General features: G+C 48.5%; 7 protein-coding genes across 7 annotated transcripts; 2 read left to right on the top strand and 5 right to left on the bottom strand.

Annotated features, from left to right (window-relative positions):
• Positions 1-6: 6 nt before the first annotated feature.
• Positions 7-735, bottom strand: VFPPC_14728 (alginate lyase; the record flags this gene model as incomplete). Its single annotated transcript, XM_018292496.1, has 1 exon — positions 7-735. One exon carries the CDS (start codon positions 733-735, stop codon positions 7-9), a length of 729 nt encoding a protein of 242 aa, XP_018137210.1.
• Positions 736-1,645: 910 nt separating this feature from the next.
• On the bottom strand, positions 1,646-2,920 carry VFPPC_14729 (hypothetical protein; the record flags this gene model as incomplete). Its single annotated transcript, XM_018292497.1, has 3 exons — positions 1,646-2,232; positions 2,350-2,534; positions 2,619-2,920. 3 exons carry the CDS (start codon positions 2,918-2,920, stop codon positions 1,646-1,648), a joined length of 1,074 nt encoding a protein of 357 aa, XP_018137211.1.
• A 1,681-nt stretch (positions 2,921-4,601) lies between these two features.
• VFPPC_10186 (lipase 1 precursor) lies at positions 4,602-6,080 on the bottom strand (the record flags this gene model as incomplete). Its single annotated transcript, XM_018288602.1, has 1 exon — positions 4,602-6,080. The coding sequence occupies one exon, from the start codon at positions 6,078-6,080 to the stop codon at positions 4,602-4,604; it is 1,479 nt and encodes a 492-aa protein (XP_018137212.1).
• A 2,162-nt stretch (positions 6,081-8,242) lies between these two features.
• On the top strand, positions 8,243-9,241 carry VFPPC_16890 (globin-like-protein; the record flags this gene model as incomplete). Its single annotated transcript, XM_018294643.1, has 3 exons — positions 8,243-8,345; positions 8,410-8,680; positions 8,755-9,241. 3 exons carry the CDS (start codon positions 8,243-8,245, stop codon positions 9,239-9,241), a joined length of 861 nt encoding a protein of 286 aa, XP_018137213.1.
• Positions 9,242-9,387: 146 nt separating this feature from the next.
• On the bottom strand, positions 9,388-12,420 carry VFPPC_10188 (60S ribosomal protein L19; the record flags this gene model as incomplete). Its single annotated transcript, XM_018288603.1, has 2 exons — positions 9,388-10,607; positions 10,659-12,420. The coding sequence occupies 2 exons, from the start codon at positions 12,418-12,420 to the stop codon at positions 9,388-9,390; spliced, it is 2,982 nt and encodes a 993-aa protein (XP_018137214.1).
• A 1,695-nt stretch (positions 12,421-14,115) lies between these two features.
• On the top strand, positions 14,116-16,010 carry VFPPC_10189 (glycoside hydrolase family 79; the record flags this gene model as incomplete). The annotated part of the gene is made up of 6 exons (XM_018288604.1): positions 14,116-14,399; positions 14,469-14,912; positions 14,975-15,037; positions 15,089-15,126; positions 15,193-15,398; positions 15,495-16,010. 6 exons carry the CDS (start codon positions 14,116-14,118, stop codon positions 16,008-16,010), a joined length of 1,551 nt encoding a protein of 516 aa, XP_018137215.1.
• A 1,313-nt stretch (positions 16,011-17,323) lies between these two features.
• VFPPC_10190 (hypothetical protein) lies at positions 17,324-18,476 on the bottom strand (the record flags this gene model as incomplete). Its single annotated transcript, XM_018288605.1, has 2 exons — positions 17,324-17,741; positions 17,809-18,476. 2 exons carry the CDS (start codon positions 18,474-18,476, stop codon positions 17,324-17,326), a joined length of 1,086 nt encoding a protein of 361 aa, XP_018137216.1.
• Positions 18,477-20,090: the final 1,614 nt, after the last annotated feature.

The following is a 20,090-nucleotide window of genomic DNA, read 5'->3' as shown; positions in this document are numbered from 1 at the left end:
TCCCTTTTAGGCATGCGTAGTCTGAATCTTGTAAAAATGAACTTCAATAGGGTTGTCGCTTTGGTCGTAGTTGCCCGCTTTGAAGTAGCTATCTGGAGCATTCAACTCAAAGGTCGACAGCACAATAGGTGTCTTCCCATTGATGCCCACAGACAGGACGTTGCCTTCGTAGCGGATCTCATAGGTAAATCGCTGTCCAACGGGCACCGTGTCAATATCTGTGCTTTTTTGATTGCCATCTCGTGAAGTCTGAACTCCCATTCTCAGTTTTCCAGAAGAAGCATAGTAGAGCTCAGCAACGGGCTTGGACGAGATCGAGTCATCAATGTGTATCTGACCAACGACAACCTCGCCATTGTCATTCTTGGTCACTTTGAGATCACCAGCCAGACGATTAGTCTTGCCATTGGGACTCCATACGCTAGGAGTGGTTTCGCGAAGCTCTGTTCGACAGTGCTTGCTATTCGTAGTGGTCACACAGCCGGAACTATCAGCCGAGCCCGGAACTTTCATAACCAGGGCGCCGGTGGAGTCGAAGAAGAAATAATCCGGGTTGGTGAAGCCTTTGCACAAGTCGGCACTTGATACGGTTTGGGGCTTTCCAGGATCTCCAATGGGAAGTTGAAGCTTCCATTTGGATAGGTCTAAGTTTCCGCAGCCGCAAGTTACTGCCAACACTGTCTCAAGAGACAGATATATGGTAGCCAAAGTGCCAAGTCTGGATGTGACGAGCATTGTTGTTTGTTCCAAAAGTGGTACAATATTGAGAGTAGAAGAGTTGGATTAGTGTTTTGAAAGTAGTTCAGTTCAAAGTTTCACTAGTCCTTCTGATATGGCTGGGAAGTTGCGTCTTAAATCTTCAGAGAGTGAGTTGAATTGTCACGTCTGTGACTCAAGGCAAAGCAGTGCTAGGGCGAAACATATCTCAGACAGGCCCGAATGTGAAATCAGTGCTCACCGCATTCCACCAATCTGGTCTTCCCAGGCCTCCCAGTGATTACTTCTTTAGCCCGAGAGGATACTTATTCTGCCCGTGAAAGGTTAGATCAGCAATTGTCAAATAGTGCAAAAGACTAAGCAGGACCAGACTCCAAAATTAATTCACGGCAAAATTATTCAACGTCCGGAAATCGCCCACTCGGCATCTCCAGTTGTCCCTTCTAGGCAAGCACAGTCAACGCTGCAAGGGCTGAGACCTCATGCAGGTGCAGTAGATCATCAGCTCCCAACCAGCTTCCCCAGACCTTGGCGGGCGATCCACCCCGGCATTGAGGCTTGACCATGAGGATTCCCATGGAGAAGCTGACCAGACTTCCTCACCTAAGCTAACGTTTTACAAGCTAGCCTTTCAGTCCTGCCTAAATGGCCCTTAGGTCATATCTATTGGTGGGAAATTTGACTATGTGCAGTTTTCAGCCCTCTTGCGCCTCCTCTGCAAATGATTCTGGCTTTGCGGACGACTTCCGTTTTTGCAGTGTTTTTGTTCAATATAATTCAAAAAGCAGAGTTTACGACGGAGGGCACAGGACATGGGCAACTTCATTTTTGCGTGAATCGGCATTCGAGGTTAAGAAGAAAGATGACTCATGATGATGGAACTCTTACATGACCATCCAGTTCCTTTGTTTTGAGCATTGTGCGTGGCTCAGCGCCGCATGAATTCTCTCTCGCTCGAACATCTTGTAGAATACCCCAGCTCTTCTGATAGTTCCTCATCATCCTTGTCTCTTCTCCCTTCACCCTGAACATCTTCAACAACGGTGACCTCCCTTGTCTGCCATATTCCAGCCCCCACCTTGGGCATAGGGCCTAACGAGTAAGAATCACCGCTACCCAAAATCGTTGTCTTGTACGTGCTTTCCTTTCTACTCCCACTCTGGCTACGAGTGTTGCTCTGATGAGTTAAAGTCCTTTGCTGGACTCTCTTCTTGTTCCATAATCCGTAGATCGCTGGGGCGTTGACAACAATAGCCGACGTCACCAGCTCAGTAGCCATCCACGTCGTTCTGTTGTCTTGGCTTAGGCCATGACTCGAATTTATCGGTAATCGGATAAGAGTTATGGCAATAATAAAGACGCCAAGGGCAAATAGAGCAACTATTTGAGCTTTTTTTCGCCATGGAACCTGCAATTTCAGTACTACCGGAATTGGAAGGACGAATAGCATAATGTCTGTGATAATGTTGAGAATTCCGAGAACGAAGAGCTGGATTTGCGCCTCGGCACATTTGCCTAATTTGAAAAGGGGTCAGATGTGTTCATCTTCATAGATGGAGCTCGCGTAGCCCCGTTTCAGTGGCATCGGAATCATTAGGAGACAGGAAGCCTCATTAAGGGCTAAGCACATACCTGGGCTTGGTACAACCTGCCAATAGAGGTGAAAGGGCCGGCATTCGGCAAAAGTCATGACCTGAACAGCGACATAGGATATGAAGAACACGACAAGATATGTTCTTATGATGGCATTCTCGAATCGATTATGTCTGATGAGGCGAATATTCAAGTCCAACAAAGTCAACTTTTGTAGCCAGAGGCTGTGAATGTTTAAGAAACTGTCAGCATGCTGCCGTTGATGCTGGAGTAATTGCTGAGCTGCGAGTAGGGGTAACGGCACTCACTATGAGTTATAAAAGAAACGATTCACTATGACAAGTTTGCTTCCAATTTCCCGTTGGTAGATATCCGTAACAGTGAGGACATGCGTACTTCGATACGCGTCTGACAGTTTATTGGTGCCCCATATAAGTGTGACATGAATCAAAGAAAGTCTTGCCAACGCGCAGACGATTGCACCAATAGTGCAGTAGTCTCCCATGTTATAGGTCTCCTTAGCCACTCGTCTCCAGACGAGCCTGGTTCCCATGATGAGGAGCGCAATCCAGCTGAAAAGCCAGTGGATGATGAGGGTCTGGCTGTCCATGGCGAATTCACTCACGCTCGCCACGCGCGTGGAACGGGATTGGAGGATATGGTGAATTTGGCTGAATCGACATTGAGAATAACCGATCACTTAAGAAGGTGCTTTCATCCAGCTGACCGTGTAGCAGATGATAGTATTTATTGTTGAGCATCCTTTGTCTTGTATATCAGCTGAACACCGTTGAACAAGGTCAGTATTAGCCTAATGTCAAATGTCAGTGCGCTATTGTAGACTGACTCTTTGTTAACCCCGTGTTCCAGGATATGCCGGTATCGTTTTGACAGTCTAGTCTAATAATGTGAGCTAGTGCGGCATCGTTGCCGGTTAGAGACCTTACCACGAACCCACGCCACGTTTTCATCACCAGCATTTTCAGCCTTCCCATGGTGCTATTTTGCGCCACGGCGACTCTTATTTGTGCGATCTCTGTCGGCACCACCGTTCCCAACCGCTAGACTCGTTTATTTCATACTGCTGTAGGTCGCTAGAGTGCGGCATGAGGATAACTTACCTCTTATGGTCCTTAGGGCCGACCGAGAGCTTCAGCCCGAGCAAAATAGACATCACGTTAAGGAGGCGTGAGATCAGGATACGCTCCATGCTGACGCCAAAGCCATTTGCATCAAGAGATTTCGTAGCTTCGGCCTATTTGTACTAAATACACTTCTGACAACTGTTGGTTCTTCAACTTGATTATTTGGCTGACCTTGTCCCGTCGCGCTTGACCAAGCCGCTTAACCAGGGTATGAATCAATTTCGTAATTGACCAACTTCGGCCGTGGCTGCGGCCTCTTGACGAACCATCTTTTCGACTTGACCATTAGGGGATGATGCTCCCATGTTTGTAACCGCCACAATAGCCACCATGCCTAACATCTACCCAGTAGGTGCGGGTGCTCGTCCAGTAAACAACGGTGGATGCCAGCAACGTGCCTTCAATCCCTCAAAAACCTCCACTCTCTGGCAAAGCCAGGCCAAACCAGGGAAAACAATGGATGTGGATGCGCCGCGAACTCGGCCGCGTAGACAAGACGGCTTTCCTGCTCCATCGTTTACATCGGTGCCCACGACAATGTGGCAGGTGGGCAGCAACAGTATAACCCTAGTCGGAATCTGACGCGGAGATCATCGTTAAATCAATACACTTTCAAGGCAGCCCCATGAGCAACGCAGCGCAGGAGTTGGCAACCAAATGCCTCTCCAGGGGCAGACTTTAGGAGAGAACCATAATTTGCTACGGAAGTACTCCACCGTAAAGGAGGGATGAACGTCACTGGTGCTGCATAAGCAAAACACCCACCGTCTGCCCATATGGCAAACGTCATACAATAGGTTAGCAGCTGTAGTACTCAACTATATTCCCAACATTTGGTAAATCATTGGAGTCCTTATCTAGCATCTAAGCCTCACTGGGTGTGATTGTGTCCCTAATCGAGTAGGCAATAATCCCATAATAGTAATCATAATGCTGGCTAGACTACGGGATCCGAGACAAGCGTTAAAAAGTCTATTATTGGCTTAAGAATAGGCAATAACAAAAATGTATGCGTATAATAGAGTAGAAATTCTTGCCCAACTGTATGTAACACTTTAATTATGAATCTGGCTCACTATTCTTTGAAACCGCCCGCAAGGATTTAATGACACTTGCGTACATGATGCGTGTGTTACGTCGTGATGTCTAATTAATAAGTCTCTCTATTCCCAAAAATACTAGAGTAGCCACCAGTAAGAGTGAAGATTCAGATACAATCACACTGGCTAGCCCGTCGCTCGTAAAGACAGCAGTCTCCTTAGGCTGCATGGTTGGTGCAACACTCGAACCGGTAATCAATGCTCCCGCGAATCCGGATCTCATTGCTTTAAATGAGATGTTTTGGACTTGGCATCCTTTCGAGTTATACATACCACTCATTACGTTGGTTAGAAATGCAAATGCAGCTGCGCGGCCGTTGATAAACTCCTCAGGGTGGCTACCAATAGCATTTCTTGAATAGGCAATACTAACACCGACGCTGCAATATTTCTCAACGAGTGCATCAGTATCGCGAATAGGACTGATTTCATTCTGGATTGCCTTATAAACGTGAAGTGGCATCTGCGGTACACCGTGATAGACCATTATTCCATCACGATTTATTGCATCTTGCGTTACCGGTGAGAAGAGGAAATTAAAGCCGTTTTCAAAAAAGCTGGAAACGTTGGCAACGCCAAACGCTTGAATCGCCTGGGTGAGAGTGAAATTCTGAGATGCAAAGAACCCCGTCTTATTGAATTTGCCACTTGTTTTAAGACTATCTTCAACAAGTTCTCCAAAGGCTGGGAACTGCGTCGATAGTCCTATAATCCCGGCAACCGAGAGTGCGGCTTTATTGGTCCCCTCAGTCGAGATCAAGACAGATGTCACATTCGGTGTAAGTCCACCAAGGGCCGCTCCAGCAAAGCGCAACTCAGGAGCGTACTGTATTGCCAGCTCAGCAGCCCATTCACTGGCTAAGGCGCCACCGGAATATCCCCACATTGCATTGGGAGCGTTGGGACGAAGTCCAAAGGATGCTTTGCGTGTGGCACGCACGGAGTCGAGGGTAGCATGGTCAGATATAACGCCTGCGGTGAAGGATGCAAGAGGGCCCCCGTAGTCTGGCACGTTGACGAACCAACCCTGGCCAAGAGAAATGCCAATATCTATGGCTGAGTCGGCGTCAGAATACAAAGTAAACGACGGACTGGCATTGAGATCCGCCGAGTCATAAGCGACCTGGTATGAGAGCAGGCCTTGTCCCGGCCCAGGCCCGAGGGTCATGTTGGTGTTCGAGCTCGATGTCGGCACGAATAGGGTGGTTACAGCCCATGTTGGCTGATATTGGCTGTCTGTAGTACGATAGAGAATGTTGTACGCGGCGGAACAGTTGGCGATAATGCTATTAAAGTTCCCTGGTGCAGGTCGAATACGAAGAATCTGTCCCGGAGACGCTGCTTCAAATCCTGGAGGAGCCGTGTAGAATGGGTCCTGCTTGGGAGGAATAGGAGCAGCAACTTCTGCCTTTGAAAGAGTACGACCCTGTTGGGCTGGCAGTAATGGTGGCACTGATGCTGACAGCGCCGATGCCAACAGCGCAGCAAACAGTAAAGGGCCAGCAAAGACGTGGAAGAGGGACATGCTTTTGGAGAAGAGCAATGTATATTTGATCAGGCACAAGATTTGGTTAAAAAGTCTGTTTGAGCCGACGTTTGTGTTTGTAAAATCAATGGAATTCAACGATCAGCAATCACCAGGCCCGTTCACAAACCTAGAGGATGGGACAACAACGATTTTATATTGTTCTTGTTGCTATTACTTCTCTCCACAATGATGAGACAAGAAGTGTTAGGCCTCGGATGTCCGTGAGAGGGATGCATTTACTTTCTTCAAAGGGAAAATTATATTTCTCTGCAAGTAGTAGATTAATAACTACCGTCTAAGTAACGCTACTTGTCAGCGTAAGGCCACGCTCTAAGGCAGTTGTTTCATCTGGACACGCCTGGTAGCGAATGTAGTAGCAGTTCCGAAAACAATATCTAGAATTACAGAATCACATGGGGTGAAACACATCCGATGGTTGTGGCTTTCTACTGACCAAAAACGGCCAAAGTTCGGTCGGGCTTATGACATACGAACTATGACAGCAAAATGGTTAATGCCCGTAAAGACACTCAGTTTCAGAGTCTGAGGATGGTATGCCACTTGCAGTCGCAATAGGCAGCTGTGGCCGTGCATCCTGACTCAGGCTACAGTTGCGTGTATGCATTTCTAGATTGGGCTTTCGCCCTTCCTTCATAATCTGCCAATGTTAGCTATTAGGTTCGCCGCTTCCTAACGTTACCCTGACTCATATACCAACCACGGGTCCACAAACGCCAGGTAAATGGATATTTTCTCTTCTCAGCCCCAGACGTTACCAAGTTTAGGAGATGACACAATGTCGCAACCCGAGCCTTTACGTACGTACGCGCATAAGCCAGGCCGCGAGTTGTTTGCAATACCTGGAATAGCTCTTATCTTTGATTAAGCAAAGATTCACGGTTTCATTTCTCCAATTTTAGGAATATCCCGTGTTGGCACCACTAGAGGCAATGCGGCCCTAGACTGTTGTTCGATCTACGGAGTAAGATCCGACATTGTGGTAAATAGACAGTCTCACGCTTGCAAATGATAGCCGCTACCTATTAACACATAATGGGCTCGAAACAACGTCAGTGTTTTGCATATTAGTGTGTTAGAAGATGCGCATCCTATGGTGTAGATCACGGAGCCTTAGACGAGGCATTGTGTCATCCAAACGAGAAGAGATTTAGTGAGAAATATATGCATGCCCCTTAAGTTCTAAGAGTAGCGGATTCTAATTACCTCGGTCCGGTTTGGGTCGAAATATATTGCCTTCGACGGCGGACAGTCCGGAAGTGTCGCGCTCTATCTGGACCGACTGTTCCTACAAAAGACAATAACGTAGCGCCATGATGCCTGTTCTCAGCCTGCCAGAACTCAAGTTCCCATCGAGTGTAGCTCGCTCCTCCATGACACCGTCATTTGACCCAAATGACCGTCCGGGGTCAACGCACCTGAGTTGACACTCATAGCATACCTACATGCCATTCAGTGTCTGCAAGCCAGTCAGAAAAGCAACGATCGAACTTGGCTCCGGAGGTCGTATGATTTGCTCGTCATTCCCCCCCGGCATCATCCGTGGCCTGCATTTTGCAAGGATCATCAACAAGTCTACAATGAGAGCCCTGTCACAATGCCGTTCCACTTCAACCCACACATCTGATGACTTGCAAGGATTCACTGAGACGGGACATTCGCAGCTCCATTGGCAAAGACAAACAGAAAAGCAAAGTGTAGTACTAAAGGGTACATTTTGCCATATGCGTTTGAAGTTCTTCTAAAATAGTTTGTGAATCGACGAGTCCGTTGTTTTTACCTGATGGGTTCAAGTCCCTAGAGAAAGACTTACATCCACAAGGAAGTTATCCTCGACCAACTTAATTCCCCCACAATCAGACCACAATCTGCTGTTCTTGGCCTCAGCCCTCGGAATCACACTCATGCTACAAGGGGACCTGACAAGGCGGCAACATGCAACTACTTTACGGATGCCATCATTGGACTGAACAAGGGAAAAAAGGGACGCCTTATAGTCACTTCACGTCCACGCCCAATTCGATCCCAAAATCCCACCAACGCTGTCTCTTTTTATAAGCTAACTCAAGATTGAGCCACTTTGGCTGCATCTGTGATCAACAGTGACATATTGATATTCGACACATTGACATTCTCCGACGATGGCGTCACCACTACCGATGAAATGCATAAACAGACAGGATCTGTACACCAACCTTGAGGCCCGAATCCAATACCTCCATTCATTTCTGGACTTTTCAAGCAGTACGCCACATGAGCCGGACCTAAAAAATTAATGGTGCAGAGCAAAATTGACAATTCTCGATAGACGATATTGAAGCATTAATATCAGGGGCCAAATACATCAAAGCGCTCGTCCCGGCCGTTGTAAACATCGTCTATCGCAAACTCCTCCAATACGATATCACCGCACGGGCTTTTACGACTAAGAACACAACCGAGGCTGGCGACGTTGGCGAGGCCCTGCACGAAGATAGCCCCCAGATTTTGCACAGGAAAATGTTCCTACGAGCGTACCTCAACAAATTATGCTCGGACCCAAGTAAAATGGAATTCTGGGAGTACCTGGACAAGGTCGGGTGAGTGGCGTCTAGGAGGCTCATCAACGGAAACGATCTAACATATCGATGACGCTGACTGTAAACACTGGCAGTATGATGCATGTTGGACTTGGCAGAAAGCACCCACTGCACATTGAATATGTGCATCTTGGAGTATGCCTCGGCTTTATCCAAGACATCATGACAGAGGCAATCCTCTCACACCCGCGTTTGTCTATGCACAGAAAAATTGCCTTGGTGAAGGCCCTCGGCAAGGTCATTTGGATCCAAAACGACTTCATGGCGAAATGGCACGTTCGAGAGGCCGATGAGTTCCATCTTCTGGAATCTGACGTGATTATTGAGAAGGAGGGTTACCTGCACGGAAAGCAAGTTTTAGATGACAACCTGCTGGAGGTGGCCGAGACTGGAACATCAGCGTCAAGCCATCCCATCGAAACGAAGAAAACACAATGCCCATTTTCGAGCAATCTTCCGATTCCATGCGACAGAAACAGCGACAGCACTCGTGAGCAGACTAGGGATAAGCTTGCACCATCTTTGTCGGAGTTTCGTGGAGTGGAGGTTGAGGGCAAGTAAATGAATGGGCCGCAGGTGGTTACACATCGACTTCACGAGTGCCAAACAACTTCGTGCGGCCGTGTCGCAAACCATTGCCAGTCCACAAATATATATTTCATCCACTCATAAAGTCATGCGCAGCGAGCACGTAGCTGCTGATGCTGCTATTCTAGTAATGCGGAGTCACCAGGCAATACCCCAAATAAACTCTCAATCTCTACTGCAGCGACTCTCAATTCGTCGGCCACCTGTCCCGTCACAAGCACATAGGCGTAGAGCAGAGCGTAATCGCTCTCGACGGCAGTCACATTTGACTGCTCGTGACTACCCAGGTTCGTGCCGTTCCTACTAGACTCTCCAATTTGTGTGGCTACATTGTTTTCCTCCCTGAATCGGAATATTTTGCTCAACAATCGGTCACGCGTAGTCAAGATACTTGGTATGGCGTCTGTCAACGGATATTCTAGCATCATGGAGCTTGCCAGAACTTGGAAGATGTGGCATATGCGGTCGCAGAGAACGGCTCGCTCTTCAGCAGTGACCTCGAGCAAAGCCTTTTCACCACGCGTCAACGTCCCTCTCGGTTGGGTTACCAGACTCATGGCATAGAAGCTGTCGAGAATCTTATTCGCGCACTGCATAATACGCCCGTTTGCTTGGAAGGGGAACGGCCCTCGCAGCTCGAATTCGGAAGAAGCCGATTGCCGAAGGCTTTCAAGCCGATCAGCGTACCTTTGTAGGGCGGCCTGCTCGCCGGATTTGAGGTAACTCTGAGAGCAGTCAGTGCGTAGCAGGATAGCCAGCGGCCCTCGCCGCCAGATTAGTCCCATTTGGAGCAACAAAACCGAGATGCCTTCCTTGAATTTTCTTCGGGCCGATATGGGCCAAATCACACGGCACACAATCAGTCCCCAAAGAATGCCAGTTGTCACAGAAATTGCTCGGTGCTTCACAATTTCCATGATCAGAGGATGTACACCACCCTCATCATCGTCGTTATCATCGACCTTTTGGCTTAGACTGTAGGCGTACAGCGTTGAGACATTGTAAGCCAAAATTGTCATTCTTCCTAGTGGTGCCCGGCCACAGGCTACGATGAGGTAAAAGTTGAAGAAGCTGACAGCCCATCCTAGAATAGCAAGGGCAACGGCGTTCCCTTGACTTAAATTCCAATTGACGATGGAGAAGACGGCACCAAGAAAAGTGCCAACAAATCTCGACCAACCAGTCGTGTTAGATGCCCCAACCGTCATGGAGCAGACAATCATGAAAGACAAGAGGCCCCATTCTCCACGATAATGATTATAAATCGGCCGAGTTGCGTCTAGGAAGGCAAACATTGCCCACAGTGACGCTCCGATTCCCACCTTGATTCCGAACAAAACTGAAGAACTGTTAGCATTGCGGGGCTACATGTTCTCCCAAATGAACTTACTGTCATCTCGCGCCACCTTTCTCACAGTTCTGAGTGCCATTTGTGATATTCTGGCAAGCCACTTGTTTTCATCTGGTGCAGCTTCCCAACTATACATGTCTCTTCGCTCCAACATGGACTCGGGTATCCCATGAGGCACTGAACTTTTCTTGATTGGTTTTATGAGTCTTTCAGATTCCGATGGCTCGAACGGGGGAGCAGACATGCTGTAGCTACGGTGCATTTCTGTCCGCCACCACAACAGCCACCTCCAGCTCCTCTTAGAATGGTCAGTAACATATCTGAGGTCTTCAAGCATATCCAGATACTTTTGCATCTCTTCGCCAAATGATTGGAGACTGAAGCTGAAGTGACCACAGGCGGCCGCCATTTCCTCCAGCGCAAGGTTGCTCCCGAATCCATGGGTGTTGGCGTGACGCGATGCCAAGTCGTACACGTGCTGCAAGGCTTCCACCCTCGAGGCAGTGAATGCTGCCAACGATAATGTCAGGGCCTGACGCAAGTTTTCGTTGATGCGAATTTCATAGTCAGGCGGGCCGCCAAACACGGGCTCGTGAAGTACAAGAGTGAGTACATCCGTCAGTTCCTGCATTGACGGGCGAATCATGTCCGTAAATGTTGCAAAAAGATTTGATGCCGCACACGAGGGATCGATCGCGCTGCTGTTTAACAGCGTTTGCTGTGTTTTGGTCGCACTCCTCAAGCCGCCGATGGATTGCGCCAGCGTCTCTATTGCTTTGACAATAGAGCGCTCTACAGCATACACCTTCTCGCGGCCGAGAAAGTAATGTTCAAATTTCGCCTCTCTCAGATCTTTGAGGACGGTCGTATGCATCTGTTTGTAAGAGGAGGAAGCTCTGGAGATGTCGTTTGGGCTGTCATGCCGCGTATCCCCCCGAAGGAAGCTGGAGCTTACTGCAGTCAGTATATCGCCGAGGGCTGTGGACGCCTTCATCATGGACGACCGGAGCTGTGTTCTTGCTGACACGGGCCAGATGAGTAAGTTGACAGCTGCCGCACTTGTGATGCCCATGACAAGCATTTTGAGGACCTGTGCTATCTTTTGATTCGAAAAGACGTTGTACACAACAGCATTCTCTTTGGTGACGACGGAAATAATCGCTATCGACGCCAATGTGCTGCCAACATTGACAAGGGGGTTGTTCATTCGTTGCTTCACCCAGCCCATGAATCCAAACCCTCCGCCTATGAAGACAATTACTACCATAATATGGGCAAGAGTTACCAGGTTCAGCTTTGCTCCCACCACAACAGAGGCCACCATGGAGAGTATGGAGACCATTTCGGCATACGCAATGGCGATAATTGCGATCAAGATGGCCTCTATCATGGAGCCTGCGGAGCGCGCGGCGTGAAAGTACACGGTGATAGTAGCAACGACATGTTTGCCATCTGGTCTTCCCAAAAAGTCAGATAGCGGGCCAACAAAGGTTGCCAGGCTTGCCAGTGTGTATGCAAAAGTGCATTTCAACACACCGCGGCCCTGCACCGAGTCAAGCCATTCTACAAAACGCAGTAGCCGGCCAGATACAGCGTTTTTCACGCCATGGTAATGACGTAGAAGATTTTGGCGCCGGGACAATTGTGACGGAACTGCGACGTGGTTGGGAGTGCCGGGTGATTCGTTCGTGGGCAACCTCTCGTTGGTGTCACCATCGGCCGGTCTCTCGGAGGGTCCCGAAACAACTGCGGGATCGTAGCTCAAGGCACCATCATCAGTCTGTTCCGAAGGAGTGGCCATACGGCCAACCTTGACTTTTTTGAGGGCTCTTTTTCTTCGACTTCGGCGGCGTGAGAGGCAGGTAGAATGTCGCCAGCTCGTGAGAAAAGGCAAGGATGATGCAGCTCAGGGAATGGTTTCCATGGGCTGGGATGGACTGGGATGGACGAGATGGATCGCGGTTGAATTGACCATGGATGTTGTTACTACCGTGACATGGATTGAATAAGGATTCTGCAAGACAGTTGACGACAAGCAGCTGAAGACTGATACCGACAATGCGGGAGGTTGGTCGGGAAGAGCTCAGGCTGCCCAGCTGGAATTGAAGATGACGGTGACGGTGCTCTCACCAGACCAGACAGATGCAAGTCGAAATCGACCACTCCGGAGAACCGACAGTCAATGCTGATTCGCCAGTTGCGTTGGTCGCAACTTCCTCTGCAAGCGTAATCATTCTGCCCCACCAGCCAGCTTGACTGGAGTCCCCAGACCAGACCACATACATACCTAGGTACAGACTGACCAAATGTCAAATGGCTTGATGTTGATGTTCCCCGCTAAACCCGCCAAGATGATCCCTGGATAAGCAGACATAAAGCACAGACATGGACTGAAGCCGTCCAGATCGGGGTTACAGATTTATTGGATCTTGCTTTTGCTACGGCTTGGCTGCTACCTTACCAATGGGCCCAGCCTGAAAGGAGGGGGAGGGGTTGCGGGAACGATTCCGTTTCCATTGTCCTGAAATGAAATGGAAAATAGCCCTGGCCAGTCCTGACCAGTCTGGTATCTATCTGTGTTGTCTGGTGGTGTGGGAACATTGAACAGCCTGGTGTCTTCAATCTTCGTGCGGCAATTCGGTCTGGTTGTCAATTTTCCCTTGATATTCCCTTTGCCCATATATGGACTTGACCCTGCTTTGTTGTTTGTTCCTGCGCTCCAGCTTCACGACAATTATTCGTGTAGAGGCTCAACGACGAGCAAGCTCAGCCGCTTATTTGTTCTTGTCTCCATATCATTATGTACGTGGTTTGCTTGCGACATACAACTTGTTACTGCAGATGAGAACCAAGGCTTCCGACGTACATCATCATCAAAAGTTTTGCGGAGCTACAACCTGAAAGCCATAATTAATACATCCCTGCTAGACCAAAAACAACCATCTAATTCTGCTAAACTTCGGCATCATTTCGTGCAAAACCTCGGTTCACAAGAGGAAGACGTCAAACAACCTGGCTAGCTTGTCAGGATAATTGACATGATCTATGAGCAAGGGGGCCATCGAAGCGACCGCCCGAATCATTGCCGACCTATCCGTACCTGAGTAGTTATACTCTAGGCCTTGTGAACGCATTGTAGGCGAGTATTCCGGCGCCATTCTCTGGAACCCCTGGTCTTGCTCTTCTTTGATCCATAGCCAGTTGCCACTCCTCAAACAAACCCCAGATTCTCAACTTGACAAAGATGTATAGTGCAAGTCAACCTTTGTTTCCACCTCTTTTGGAGACAACCCCAATGTTATCTAGCCCAAACCTGGCATGCGAGAGTGCTTCTGTAATCATGCAACAAAATGACATCTTGACATGAGCTGTGGCGCCCATTATGAACTCGAAAAATGGGGTTTACGTAGTTCTATAAATTGCATTATCTCCGCTGCTGTGGAATACAAAAGTTTACCAGGCGCTCCCAACTACCTCCCATCTGATTTGATTCAATATGAAAACATCACTTCATTGGGCTTTGTTGGGCATAGTTGCCGCTACCGGACTTGCAGCTGCAACTTCACCTCACATCATCCATGTTTCACTGCCCCCCCGAGCGTCAAGTAGTACTTCCCAGCCCGTCGATCATGCTTTCGCCTCTTTTTCTCTGCCTGCCCATTTTTTTGCAGACTTTACCGGAAATAAGTCTCACCCGAACCTGTTCTCCAGAGATATTCTAGACTTGCTACATAAGAAGACCGGCGCACACCCCTATGTTCGTCTTGGAGGCACTTCAACGTGAGTATGAATGTACAACTATCGTTCCCAAAAATCTGTCTGACCGAGGAAAACATACATACATCGCAGCGATCGACTAGTATATAATGCTTCCCAATTAGAGTCCGTCGTTTTGTCAGAGGAGCTCGAAAATGGCATACCGCTGATGGTTACCGTTGGTCCATCTTGGTTTGAAGGATTTCACAACTTTCCAGGCTCCCTGTGGAACTTTCAAGCCAACTTGGCTAGTCAAGGACCAGAAGCTCTCAATAACACGATTTCAGTATGTGAAAAGGTAATGGAGGAGCTCAAAGATAAGCTGGTAGCGTTTGAGATCGGAAACGAACCCGATCTTTACGCCCTCACAAAAGTCAGACCAGCAACATACACTGTCTATGACTACGTTCAGGAGTGGACGAGGTATGCAAAAGCAATATCGCAGAAGGTTCTCAGTGGAAATTCTTACGGCCTACCTGAGCGAACCTTTTTCCAGGGCCTGGTGTATGCCACTCAAAACTTGGGTACATTTACAACGTGTGTGCCTATGATCCTTTGCTCCTACATGAATCTGAGCAATGCCACTAATTCCTGCATAGAGCAAACGCCTTTGACGCTGGACTGAATCATACGAATTACATCAAATCAGTATCCTTACATCAGTAAGCTAACAAAAGGCAACACGGCACAACCACCGCTAACTCCATGCAAAGCTACTCTTCTGGCAACCAGCCATGGGTGAGGCTGCAAAGTAAGTTCCTGCCCTTCAATCCAATACATTCCAAACAAACAATGGCTAACCATGCGTTATCGGCAGATTCTTTCATGAATCACACAGCTGTGGCAGGCAACCTGAGTGCCTTCAAGCCAGACATGGACGCGATCAAACGCCACAATCCCAATATAACCTTCCTACTAGGTGAAACAAATAGTGACTATGTGAATTTAAACATGACGCATGTTGAGGGCGTCTTTGGAAGTGCACTATGGTTGATTGACTATTTACTCTATGGTATGACAATGGTACGTTCGCTCAGACTCTCACCCAACACCTTCGACGTCTTCTTTATTTGAGTATCATATCGAGACTCGAGAGCGTACTGATTCACACCACATCAGAACATTGCACGGTTCAATCTTATCCAAGGGACCACCTTTGGCTATACTGGCTGGGTTCCTGTGCGTCGAAACGGTTTGCAGCCTTCCGTGAAGCCACCACTATACGGACAAATTGCTGTCGCAGACATTGTTGGCAAAAACGGCCGCGTGCAAGTGCAAGAGGTGGATCTTGGTATCTGGAATTTCTCAGCGTACGGAATTTATGAGTGTGGTAAGCTTTCTAAATATGTTCTTCTGAACCTGGACGAATGGAACTCTACCAGCACACACCGTCGACCCGTTCAACGCGTAACCCTCCATGTCCCAGCACGAGCTGATAAGGCAATTGTGCGACGGCTCACTGGACCGGGAGCCAATGTCGAGACGGGTGTTCAATGGGGTGGTTTAGAATGGAACTACGCGGCCGGACGCCTCGTCCAATCCGGCAAGGACAAGGTTGAAAAGATCAAACCAAGAAGAGGGCAACTGTCCGTAGACATTGAGTCTAGTCAGTGTGCTGTTATTTCGTTTAACTAAAGTATCAACTACACAAACAATGAAAAATATATCCTCGGGGCACCTATCCTAAGGAGAACAAAGCCATAGTGCTGCTGGTAGCGTGACACGCTCTCTTGCCACTTGTCTGAGCACCTCGTGTAAGCAATGACAACAGGCTCTCAGTAGATTAAATCACTTCAGCCAACGAATTAGATGGATGTCGCGCGCCGACAGAAGAGCGACCATGAAGTACGTGTCTTTTGCTCCAGCTAGGTGCCTCTGACCAGGTCATGTCGTGTTCAACTTGCATTCCATCCTTGTCCAAGCAAAATTTGTCCACGGTCCCCAGCATCAGATCAACTACGTCCTCCCAGCCATCAGGCGACCGGAACCATTGGCCATAGTACTCTGCCCTAGGGCGATAGTGAAACGCAACGGGCGATCCGCAGCGACCGCAAAAGCTGCGAGATGCAACTTCAGCATCGCACTGGTACGAGTGAAAGAACCGCAACCACGTATCTTTTGCACCTGGTGCGCCCGGTCTCAAAACATCAGTAGCTTTAATGTACGGCGGCCTACCAGTATCAGAACTCAGGACTTCTTGTTCGTTGGCAGGATGTTCCATCAAGCGACCGGTTATCGCGACGCCGTCAGTACTCGGCGTTGGCATGGGCAGAGCTGACACTGTGACCATGTACGCAGGGGTCACAATAGCCTCCAAAGATGAATGTCCAGACGCATAACGACAATCGTCACAATGGCATGCGATGATGTGTGGTAGGCGTTCATGAGACGAGTTTGCTTCAGCGGGAGGGGCGGTGGTAAATGCGGGCGGCCTCTCGTCTCCTGCTGGGACATTGATGCGATATCTAGATGCCCAGTCAGCCAAACTTCCAGCTTACATGTAAGACAAACTGCATATAAAATATGGGGTGACTAATACCGAATGCTGCCACAATTGCATCCTCCGGTGACTAAAAACGCATGTGAAGGCAAAGGCATGTTGCTTAGAGCAAGTGGTAAGATATATGGTGGTAAAGGGTGATTGAAGAAGCAACAATCTGTCACGTTTGAATCAGTGAAGACTTTCCTCGCCTTAAATACACACGTTTTTGACCCCTCTCGAAGCCTCAAATCGATACCTCATAAGTGGTGGCTGAATGCCAACTGCCGCCAAGACTGGGCTGGCCATAACTCACAGCAGGTTCACCAACTGGAACCTAGTCACAAAGCAGCAACCGTGAAGTTTAAAAGAGGGACCGTTACTTTGCCAAGACCAGTTGGAGCCAAGGTCAATCTATTTGTATGTGTATACCAGTATCTATTATGTCTACAAAACAAAATGAAGCATGTTAGCGCGAAGATACCTCCGACTTGGCACTTGCTCTGTCTTGCTCTGGCATTGAAACCAGCTGCAATTCATCCGTCTCAACATATTTGACGGTAAAGGACTTTTGGTACCATATTCTGTTGCCATCTTCACCGGTCCCGGTTCCTTCCCGTCCGCTTTGAGAGGTGCCGCCTCGTCTAGATTTCCCCGTGTTCTCACCAGTTCTCCTATCCGCGTAATAGTGTTGCGTCGTCTCCCTGAGTCGAGGGAACAGTCGCACAAGTAGTAATCGGAACGAAGGCAGGCAAACGCAGATCATGCTAACGTTGATCTCGATGTCGGACCATATGCCAACATCAAAAAAATCCCAGGTTGGATTGTCGGTATGATAGGAAAAAGCAATAAGTGATTTCAAGCGCAGGATGCTGACAATCGTGACACTGGTAAAGTACACATATTAGCAACCGTTGATTCACAGCGCCGAATATTGTGTACAAGACAACTTACAATGCACCGACAGAAAACATGGCAGCAACCCCTGCCTTCTTTTTCCACCCGAGCCGTAAACTCTTTAGTTGCCAGAGTGGAATGCCCAGCATCCAGACGTCCAGCGAAATACTAATAATGGCATTCGACCAGGTTATTGCGTTAATGTTCAAACACTGGCCCTTATGCTCGCCGTCCCACATGACCCAAAAGAAGTTGATTGGGTTGCATTGGAAGATGGCAACTAGAACGAATGCCAAGCCGAAAACAATGTCAAACGCGATAGTGCCCCAGAGCAGGCGCTGTACGTTTTTGCTGGGAAATATCCGCATGTAGAAGAAGAGCAGGGCGAGCTTCGCCAAGGATACCTCGGCCAAGTACACTATTTCGTCGATATAGAAGTACAGACTAAAATTAGTGATTTGTTCCGGTGTCAGCGTCCAGATGTCTCGACCGATTCCGTTGACCGTTAAAAAGTGTGCATTGATAACGGTGCTTGGGATACCCGCTATGAGGGTTAACAAGGTACAATAGTCGTCAAGTCCGAGTTCGAGTCGTGCGTATAATTTAAACGCAAATCTCTGTATAATGAATAAAGCTGCTATTATGACGAGTGTATTGCTGACGACTTGGTAGGTCTTTGCTTTGTCGCGTATAGGTCTATTGCATGTTGTTTGTGTAATGTTCATTGTGGCTAGCAAATTTTGTGTTAGTCAGAAGATAGCCCCAGTCCCCGACCTGCTTTGTCAAATAATGGCATACCCAGTCCTTGTTTTATTGTGCAATTTTCTTTGACACAGCTAGTCATGGCATCGTTGATCGTCTTGCTCTCGCAAATACATGTCTGGTTTGTGATCTGACAAGTCGATTTCGGTATAGCCGCGAACAGACAGTGGATCTAGATCAAACCGATCGAGTGTTATAATCCAGTGCGCATATCACGATTGTCGGAAAATTTACTCACTGCACAGTCCGGCATATCGCCAATCGCGGCCAAAGATGGTGCATTATCAGCGGAACGAACGGACGGAAAGAGGCACAGCGCGGCCAATATCCAAGATACCGCAACCATCTTGCTCCTAAGCTCTTGGTCCTCCCCTATCTCAGATTCCAACAACCAAAATTCTCAAACTGTTGGGGATGGTGGGCGTCGATTCAATGGTGGAAATGGCGAGGACGGTGTGTCCGCCTATAACGTGCACATTACCACGATTCCGTCCGAAACACTAGAAAGACGGAAGTCGTGTGCAATGAGGAAAGGGACAAGACTTAAACAAAACGTGCAGGAATTCTTTTCAGCATCTTGCAACCCGAACCCACCAGTAGCCGACTGTTGGGTAAGCGGCCCAGTCCCTTGACACGAAATTTACTACAGACAAAAAGTCCCTGAGAATCATGGCCAGACTACCACTCGGCCGGAGGAAAAGGCTGAAAAGCGTGAGACCCGATTATAGCCAACGGCGTTTGTACTAATCTCTAGCATTAATAAAGAGTCCATCTCTCACTCAGCACCTTCTACTCAAAAGACCAGAAGTGACCCAAACCTTGAATGGGTTGTCTTCCGTGTGGTGTGGACCCTTCTGGAACCAAGGGCTCACTCTTCACGAGCCATTCTTATGGAACTAAAGCAAGGGGCAGAGAGATCGGTGCCTCCTTGTCGCATGCCATCTTCATCGGTCCGCCTTATCCTTCTCTGGTGGTGCTGTTTCACTGTCGTCCAGTCCAGGCACTGAGTGGTGGTGGCAAGCTCTGGCCCAAGCCACCACCGATTCAACTACAAGGATGCCGCAAGGATGTCGCAAGGATGAGCACTTCCTCGGCGCCCAATAACTGTCCCTAACAAGGAAACTCGGACAGGTGGCTCGGCCCACAGCACCAAAAACTTGGTGATCCATAGTTGCCGTTGGGTGACTGATCTCTTGGCTGTGGAGATGGCGACCGCAACACCCGAAGTTTGAGGTGTCATGATGCGAAACACACAAGCCCAGAAAACAATTTTGACGCATTGTACAATGAACCATGGTAGCAGCGTTAGGCTCGTGTCAAAGGAGCCTATGCGACCAGACTTTCCCGTAAAAAATGAATCAAATCGCATCGTGATAGGCGATCCTGTTGTTTCCTGTTAAGACAAGCGCTCCTCGTCCAGAAACTAGATCCTGCCCAAATCGTTCTCGAACTAGGATCCTCGCTTTCTTGCAGGCCCTTATCGTTCCTCCAAATCCTTCCCGGTTATTACTGGTCACCGGCTTCACAGATGCGTAGATGAGCAGACCTAGTCCCTCAAGGATGCTCGCAAGATCCAA

This window comes from Pochonia chlamydosporia, assembly GCF_001653235.2.
Source record: "Pochonia chlamydosporia 170 chromosome Unknown PCv3seq00010, whole genome shotgun sequence".
NCBI lineage: Eukaryota > Fungi > Ascomycota > Sordariomycetes > Hypocreales > Clavicipitaceae > Pochonia > Pochonia chlamydosporia.
The sequence above is the reverse complement of the archived record's forward strand: the minus strand, read 5'-3'. Positions and strand labels throughout refer to the sequence as shown.